The 8,450-nt window shown below is 40.2% G+C and overlaps 2 protein-coding genes across 4 annotated transcripts in view; one reads left to right on the plus strand and one right to left on the minus strand.

The window, feature by feature from the left end:
* Positions 1-177, minus strand: part of polr1d (RNA polymerase I and III subunit D) — a 7,258-nt gene extending 7,081 nt beyond the window's left edge. Inside the window, exon 1 of the mRNA XM_032527525.1 lies at positions 1-177. This exon is cut by the window's left edge and continues 95 nt beyond it. The gene's annotated coding sequence lies outside the window, so the exon portion shown is untranslated.
* Positions 178-729: 552 nt separating this feature from the next.
* Positions 730-8,337, plus strand: sybl1 (synaptobrevin-like 1). 3 transcript variants are annotated; one of them, XM_032527522.1, is made up of 8 exons: positions 730-980; positions 1,381-1,558; positions 2,678-2,735; positions 3,076-3,213; positions 3,443-3,533; positions 4,403-4,470; positions 4,635-4,727; positions 8,234-8,337. In XM_032527522.1, exons 2-8 carry the CDS (start codon positions 1,413-1,415, stop codon positions 8,297-8,299), a joined length of 660 nt encoding a protein of 219 aa, XP_032383413.1. In that variant the 5' UTR covers positions 730-980; positions 1,381-1,412; the 3' UTR covers positions 8,300-8,337. The 3 variants fall into 3 exon arrangements, with proteins under 3 accessions (XP_032383413.1, XP_032383415.1, XP_032383414.1); XM_032527523.1 differs by having other exon boundaries at positions 768-980; positions 1,333-1,558; XM_032527524.1 differs by lacking the exons at positions 4,403-4,470; positions 4,635-4,727; positions 8,234-8,337 and adding an exon at positions 3,837-3,961.
* Positions 8,338-8,450: the final 113 nt, after the last annotated feature.

Raw genomic sequence — 8,450 nt, forward strand, 5'->3', positions numbered from 1 at the left:
TGCCCTCACCGCTGTCTGACAGGCAGAGTCAGGAGGCAGGGCCTTGGGCCACAACAGGTGTTTTTTGTTTTTGTTTTAGCATTGGCCAGGTGTGTGATTACAGGAGTAACGTTAATCAAATATTCGGAAGTACTTGACTTTTTGAAGTTATATTTATGGGTACAACTTGAGAAAAAGTGTCTGTTGGGTATTCCACAACTTGGCAAAAACCACTAGCCTACTCTCAGAAAGTTGCCAAACACTGGGGCTGAAAAACACAGTAAGATACGTGCAACAATACATTGCATTTTTATATTTTCAATATTTGGAAAATCAATAAAATGGTTTTAAAGAGGGTAAGAGAGGAACACTTAACCTCTCTACAACTGACAAACTGACACACATTTCATAAGATTTTGTCCCAGGGTGCCCCATCTGAGAGGATGTTTGCTGTGAGATGTTTTATTACATAAAGTATATAAAAACATGACTAAATTAGTCAAAATTCTGTTTCCAATGGATAGAATCACAGTAGAACACATATTATTCCCCTTTTTGCTGGGGACCCCTGGAAGCCTCTAAAAGCCCCTCAAAGACCCACTTGGAAATTATCCATTGCAGTAGCTTTAAGATTGCCTGTAAGACCTTGAAAAGGGCTTTTTTACCAACAAAACAAATAAATAAAAATGTCGCCATAACATGACGTATACATGAAAACATGTGACGACAGCACGGCATAACAGGAAGTCATAAAATGTAGTTCTTAAAACGAAACAACACAATTGTGCGCTTGGCTAAAGGAATGTGGTACACACTACATTACCCAGCATACGAGCGATTTCGTTTTCCGGTCTGGAGGTCTGGGCAATTTGCAAAGCAAAGTAGAAGTCACTCGAAAGGGATTAGCTAGCAAGCGAGCTAGCTTGCTAGCAAATAAAATCTCTTTAGATGTTGGAAGCAGACGCTAAGTTAGCTTCTTTGGACAGCGTTAACACATCGAGGTAACGTATTGTATTCATTTTTTTATCACTGTTATTGCGTCAGCTCCCTTGCTAGAGACTGGTAGTGGTAACGTTAACGGTATTGCGGCAAACGGGTAACGTTAACGTCAACGTTACCCACCAAACGCCGTGCTACGTTGGTCAACAACATTAGCTAGCTAGCTAGCTAGCCTGTTGTTTTCCAGCCACTTTCGTTTTCACTTCTCGTGAAAACTGGATTAACGTTATGTCGCTAGGAACGCTGTTTATCTTAGTGTCTACTAACGTTAGTGACGTTAATTATGAACACACATAATCCCCCCTCATTTCTTTATGTGTTATCTGTTTCACCAGACTCTCCTCTTTCCCCCAGCCTCTAACCCTGCCAGTAACGGCTCACTGTTCCTTTGTGTGTTGTCAGCGTGTAATTGAGCTGAAACACTAGCTGTTGCCATGGCAATCCTGTTTGCTGTGGTGGCTCGTGGAACCACCATCCTGGCAAAGCATGCATGGTGTGGCGGCAACTTTCTGGAAGTGACTGAACAAATTTTAGCCAAAATCCCATCAGAGAATAACAAATTGACCTACAGCCACGGCAGGTAGGTCATACTCACTTCCGTCACATAGCAGTCACACGCTGGTATTCTGTGGCTACATGGGTCTGCATGTCTTAATAATAATGTATACTTTATTAATCCCACGAGGGGAAATTACAATTAAAACTATGTTGTTATTACACACAGGCCTGAATTACACACACACACACACATACTCAGTACCTATGCACACCAGCACCTACATGCACTAAATGGAGAAATGTCAGAGTGTGTGTGTGTGGGGGGGGTAGCTGCCTATGGAAAGGTGCCCTGAGCAGTTGGGGGTTCAGTGCTTTGCTCAAGAGCACCTTGGCACCCAGGAGGTGAACGTACACCTCTCCAGCTACCCAGTCCCTCACCATATTTTGGTCCGTATGTGGACTTGAACCAGCAACCCCTCCGGTTCCCAACCCAACTCCTGAGCTATTACCCCCCCTTAGTCGGCATTAGGGTAAGGAAAGTCCATATCCCACTAGTATGTACAAGGGGTGTTATGACCACCAGATAAGTAGCGTAATTGAAAGTGCACCATGGGTAAAAACAGTGGCACATTTACCTAGAGGGCCGTTGCTGTATAAAATGCCTCTTATCTGCTGGACAAGTCCTGAAGGTAGACCTGCTCCTACTGAGTTTGCAGACTCATTTGTTTGCATTTACATGGGCATAATTCTGAAACCTGACAGCTGTATAAAGTGGAGAATAATCTAATTATCACAGTGTATGTTAAAACGCTTCTTCAACGTGAGACCAGAAACCAGTGATTATCTTTGGTGTGTAATGTCCACAAGATTAAAGCGTTTTCTTACAGTATCATTGATGTAATGGTGTCAATGCTCAGTGTGGACTGCTGTATATTAGCACATATCATGTGACAAGCTCTAGATCACTAAAAGCTCAGAGCTTACAGATTGCACACTGCAGGAAACCACAGCCTGAAACAAAGTGGCACAATGCAGTATGTCCTCACTCAAAACTCCAGGGTCATTAAGAGTTACAGCCCATTTACCACCTTTTTATATAGTTAATGTTTCCTTAGACATTTTACAGTGCATATAGTGTGTTATATTCAACTTTGTACTTTCAACTGTATATCTAATGTAGACAAATTGTTTTCTTTTTTAGCTATCTCTTTCATTACATCTGCCATGACAGAATCATATACCTGTGTATCACTGATGATGTAAGTATATAAAGGGCTCAGATATCTGTGTTTTTGTTTAAGGTAGAAGGGGGAAGTTGAGTGATAGATATGTAAGGTTAATTGAAATGCACTTTATAGTTGAATATAAAGAAGAGTTAAGAAGTAGAGTTGAGTAACCCAGCCACTTGGAGAAACAGACATAAAGTTATGGCACCCAAATACATCTCCAACTCATGTTTTTAAAGTAATCTATTGAGCCGATTACAACAGGAAGCAGGCCGATACACATTAAGAGTCACAAGGTAACAATATAGAAAGGAATTTTTCTGGGAATGTACTTAAAAAAAACAAACTTATATTTAACTTTTTTGAACTAAAGGACTTTGAGAGGTCACGGGCATTCAGCTTCCTCAGCGAAGTCAAGAAGCGCTTCCAGACAACGTACGGGTCGAGAGCACAAACTGCCCTGCCTTACGCCATGAACAGTGAGTTCTCCTCAACACTGGCAGCTCAGATGGTGAGTAGGATAAGAGCCTGGCGTGAGCATGTTGAGCAACATTCTCTTGTGAAGGCTCTGTGACTGCCTTCTACCTCTGTAGTCACACATACAGATTTTCCAAGTGGGTCATTGAGGAGCTTTTAGAGGCTTCCAGGGGTCCCCAGCAGAAAGGGGAATAATATGTGTATCAAAATATGCTTAGATCACCTTTCCATTCTCTTCTTTTGCCTTACCTTTCTTTTTGTAGAAACACCACTCCGACCAACGAGGATCAGATCGTGTCACTGAGACTCAGATGCAGGTGGATGACCTAAAGGGCATTATGGTCCGCGACATAGGTGAGCTTCTCATGGGTTTCCCCATGGCACGGTGATGCTTTCAGAGCCGGATTACATGGAAAGATTACGCTAGACATACTACATTTTTTCCGGCCCCCTCCTAATGGATAGTTAATTAGGTGAATAACAAGATAACCTTTAACTGACACATGATTATTGTGCTAACTTATTTATGTAGGTATTGTAATGCATCTTTCTTTGCGTACTTTAGGCTTATTTAAAGGACCTGACAGAAACCTTTGTAAAACCCCTCTTTGTCCTTTATTTTCTTTTCCATTTGTCTTTTTTTCCGCTTTGCTGCAGCCAAAGCATCCCAGAAAAGTTGTAGTGTAACCCTCATGGCTAGCTATCATGCGGAACCGGAAACTCATTTTCACACTTTTTTTACTGTACTTTTTATTAAAACAATATAATATATTCATTTAAAAATACACACGTTTAGATTAAGTGTTTTTAAAGATTTTGACCTTTCCCTTTTACTGGGCCCCCTAGTGGCAGATGGGCCCTAGGCTCTTGCTTAGAATGCCTTTGCCTAGATCTGGGCCTGCTTAAAGTGCCCATATTATGAAAAAAAACACTTTTGCTGGGATTTGGGGCTATGAGGTAATTATGCAAAAACATATCCATTTAATTGAATCAGAAAAAGCTTACTATGCGTTAGTGGCATAAATGAATGCCGTGCGCTGTGATTTCATCATTATCCCCTTCATTCAGCAAATGTTCTGGACAAAGAGTTATACAATAATTTGATGGTTAAAAACTCTGATCAAAATTGATGTGATGTGTGATTACTGTCTCAAATGTCAGTCAGATTTCACCAAGCATTTGGTATGAATCTCATTCCACTGAGCCTTTGTGTCTTTTCACAGACCTGGTGGCTCAGAGAGGAGAGAAGCTGGAGTTGCTGATTGACAAGACAGAAAATCTGGTTGATTCAGTGAGTTTAAAGACAAATGTCTTTTTCCTGTTCATCCTACTTGTTTTCTGGTTCATGGTATTAGGCAGTATACATTTTTCTGTACTTTGTACAGTAATCTAGTAAGGTACTGATACACAAACAATGTCCCTGATGTTATTTTCTACTTTACCTACTCCATTTAGTCGGTCACATTTAAGACCACGAGTCGTAACCTGGCACGAGCCATGTGTATGAAGAACCTCAAACTGACTGTTGTCATTGTGCTGGTATGCCTGGTGAGTATGGATGCATAAAAATGTAATTGGTGAGGTGTTGGTTGTTAGTTGGATGCAATGTAATATGCTGGATTACTACTTATAATAAGTTGTTTTATTTTCTTATTAACATGTAAAATTAGAATACATTTTCAGCTATGATGAGGCTCAGTTGTCTGAGTTGTCTACCATGACATGGTGCTCTTTGGATGCTTTTATATAGACCTTAGTGGTCCCTCTAATACTGTATTGAAGCTGGCTTTATCTAGACCTAGTGGTCCCCTAATACTGATCTGAAGCTCTTTATATAGACCTTAGTGGTCCCCTAAACGTATCTGAAGTTCTTATATAGACCTTAGTGGTCCCCTAATACTGTATCTGAAGCTCTTTATTTAGACCTTAGTGGTCCCTAATACTGTATCTGAAGTCTCTTTATATAGACCTAGTGGTCCCCTAATACTGTATCTGAAGTCTCTTATATAGACCTTAGGGTCCCCTAATACGGATCTGAAGTCTCTTTATATAGACCTTAGTGGTCCCCTAAACTGTATCTGAAGTCTCTTATATAGAACTTAGTGGTCCCTAATACTGTATCTGAAGTCTCTTTATATAGACTTAGTGGTCCCATACTGTATCTGAAGTCTCTTTATATAGACCTTAGTGGTCCCCTAAACTGTATCTGAAGTCTCTTTTATAGACTTAGTGGTCCCTAATACTGTACTGAAGTCTCTTTAATAGACCTTAGTGTCCCCTAATACTGTACTGAAGTCTCTTTATATAGACCTTAGTGGTCCCTAATACTGTATCTGAAGTCTCTTTATATAGACCTTAGTGGTCCCCTAATACTGTATCTGAAGTCTCTTTATATAGACCTTAGTGGTCCCTAATACTGTATCTGAAGTCTCTTTATATAGACCTTAGTGGTCCCTAATACTGTATCTGAAGCTCTTTTATATAGACCTTAGTGGTCCCCTAATACGTGTATCTGAAGTCTCTTTATATAGCCTTAGTGGTCCCTAATACGATCTGAAGCTCTTTTATATAGACCTTAGTGGTCCCCTAAACTGTATCTGAAGTCTCTTTATATAGAACCTTAGTGTCCCTAACTGTACTGAAGTCTCTTATATAGACCTTAGTGGTCCCTAATACTGTATCTGAAGTCTCTTTATATAGACCTTAGTGGTCCCTAAATATCTGAAGTCTCTTTATATAGACCTTAGTGGCCCCTAATACTGTATCTGAAGTTCTTTATATAGACCTTAGTGGTCCCTAATACTGTATCTGAAGTCTCTTTATATAGACCTTAGTGGTCCCCTAATACTGTATCTGAAGTCTCTTTTATATAGACCTTAGTGGTCCCTAATACTGTATCTGAAGTCTCTTTATATAGACCTTAGTGGTCCCTAAACTGTATCTGAAGTCTCTTTTATATAGACCTTAGTGGTCCCCTAATACTGTATCTGAAGTCTCTTATATAGACCTTAGTGGTCCCTAATACGATCTGAAGTCTCTTATATAGACCTAGTGGTCCCTAAACGTATCGAAGTCTTTATATAGACCTTGTGGTCCCTATACTGTATCTGAAGTCTCTTTATATAGACCTTAGTGGTCCCTAATACTGTATCTGAAGTCTCTTTATATAGACCTTAGTGGTCCCCTAAACTGTATCTGAAGTCTTTTTATATAGACCTTAGTGGTCCCTAATACTGTATCTGAAGTCTCTTTATATAGACCTTAGTGGTCCCCTAATACTGTATCTGAAGTTCTTTATATAGACCTAGTGGTCCCTAATACTGTATGAAGTCTCTATATAGACCTTAGTGGTCCCCAATACTGTATCTGAAGTCCTTTATATAGACCTTAGTGGTCCCTAATACTGTATCTGAAGTATCTTTATATAGACCTTAGTGGTCCCTAATACTGTATCTGAAGTCTCTTTATATAGACCTAGTGGTCCCCTAATACTGTATCTGAAGTCTCTTTATATAGACCTTAGTGGTCCCCTAATACTGGATCTGAAGTCTCTTTATATAGACCTTAGTGGTCCCCAAACGTATCTGAAGTCTCTTTATATAGACTTAGTGGTCCCTAATACTGTATCTGAAGTCTCTTTATATAGACCTAGTGGTCCCCTAATACTGTATCTGAAGTCTCTATATAGACCTTAGTGGTCCCTAATACTGTATCTGAAGTCTCTTTATATAGACCTTAGTGGTCCCTAAAACGTATCTGAAGTCTCTTTATATAGACCTAGTGGTCCCTAATACTGTATCTGAAGTCTCTTATATAGACCTTAGTGGTCCCCTAATACTGTATCTGAGTCTCTTTATATAGACCTTAGTGGTCCCTAATACTGGATCTGAAGTCTCTTTATAAGACCTTAGTGGTCCCCTAATACTGTATATGAAGTCTCTTATATAGACCTTAGTGGTCCCAATACTGTATCTAAGTCTCTTTTATAGACCTTAGGGTCCCTAATACTGTATCTGAAGACTCTTTAATAGACCTTAGTGGTCCCCTAAACTGTATCTGAGTCTCTTATATAGACCTTAGTGGTCCCTAATACTGTATCTGAAGTTCTTTATATAGACTTAGTGGTCCCTAATACTGTATCTGAAGTCCTTTTATATAGACCTTAGTGGTCCCCATAAACTGTATCGAAGTCTCTTTATATAGACCTTAGTGGTCCCCTAATACTGTATCTGAAGTCTCTTTATATAGACTTAGTGGTCCCTAATACTGTATCTGAAGTCTCTTTATATAGACATTAGTGGTTCCTAAACTGTATCTGAGTCTCTTATATAGCTTAGTGGTCCAATACTGATCTGAAGTCTCTTTATATAGACTAGTGGTCCCTAATACTGTATCTGAAGTGTCTTTTTATAGACCTTAGTGGTCCCTAAATGTATCTGAAGTCTTTTTATATAGACCTTAGTGGTCCCCTAATACTGTATCTAAAGTCTCTTTATATAGACCCTTATGGTCCATAATACTGTATCTGAAGTCTCTTTTTATATAGACCTTAGTGGTCCCCTAATACTGTATATAAAGTCTCTTTTATATAGACCTTTTGAGGAGGGAGGGGGGGGGCAAAGTGGAAGCTGGGGGTGCTGCCTTGACCAACTGCCACTCTGCTTATTTGAAAGCCATGATGTCTCTCTCTCATGGGTGGGCCAAATTCTCTGGGCAGACAAAGGGGAGGTAACATTGCCCCTTATGACCTCATAAGGAGCAAGATTCCAGATCAGCCCGTCTGAGCTTTCATTTTCTCAAAGGCAGAGCAAGATACCCAGGGCATGGGGGAACGCATATTAATGTAAAAAAAACTCATAAAGTGAAATTGTCATGCCATGGGACGTTTACTAACTCACGGAAACCCAACGCAGCGATAATCTGTCCTCAGATGGCTCCACAGCATGGTTTGACGTTGACTAAAGGAACTCCTGTGTGCTGTGACTGTACGACTCACTGCATGATTAATCAAACAGTGCTGCAGGAAGTGAACTTTGTGACTGTCCTCTTTTCAGGTGATCCTTTACATAATCGTTTCTGCCGCCTGCGGAGGCCTCAGCTGGCCCACTTGTGTCAAATGAGAGGATAAAGTAGAAGATAAAAAAGAAGGAGATAACAGGAAAAAAAAAGGAAGAGGGGGAGAAGAGTACCTGCCAGTGGACACAAAAGGAAACACAACTTTCCTTCCTCTACTCCTCTTGCTTCAACATCCCCGGAAGACACGCTGCTGCT

This window comes from Etheostoma spectabile, chromosome 10, assembly GCF_008692095.1.
Source record: "Etheostoma spectabile isolate EspeVRDwgs_2016 chromosome 10, UIUC_Espe_1.0, whole genome shotgun sequence".
Taxonomy (NCBI): Eukaryota; Metazoa; Chordata; class Actinopteri; order Perciformes; family Percidae; genus Etheostoma; species Etheostoma spectabile.

Bases quoted from the DNA above. Each gene is read 5' to 3' on its own strand.
- sybl1 (XM_032527522.1), top strand. From the start codon at position 1,413: ATGGCAATCCTGTTTGCTGTGGTGGCTCGTGGAACCACCATCCTGGCA. The intron at 3,214-3,442 runs GTGAGTAGGATA...TTCTTTTTGTAG, and splicing joins CAACACTGGCAGCTCAGATG to AAACACCACTCCGACCAACG. The intron at 4,471-4,634 runs GTGAGTTTAAAG...TACTCCATTTAG, and splicing joins CAGAAAATCTGGTTGATTCA to TCGGTCACATTTAAGACCAC.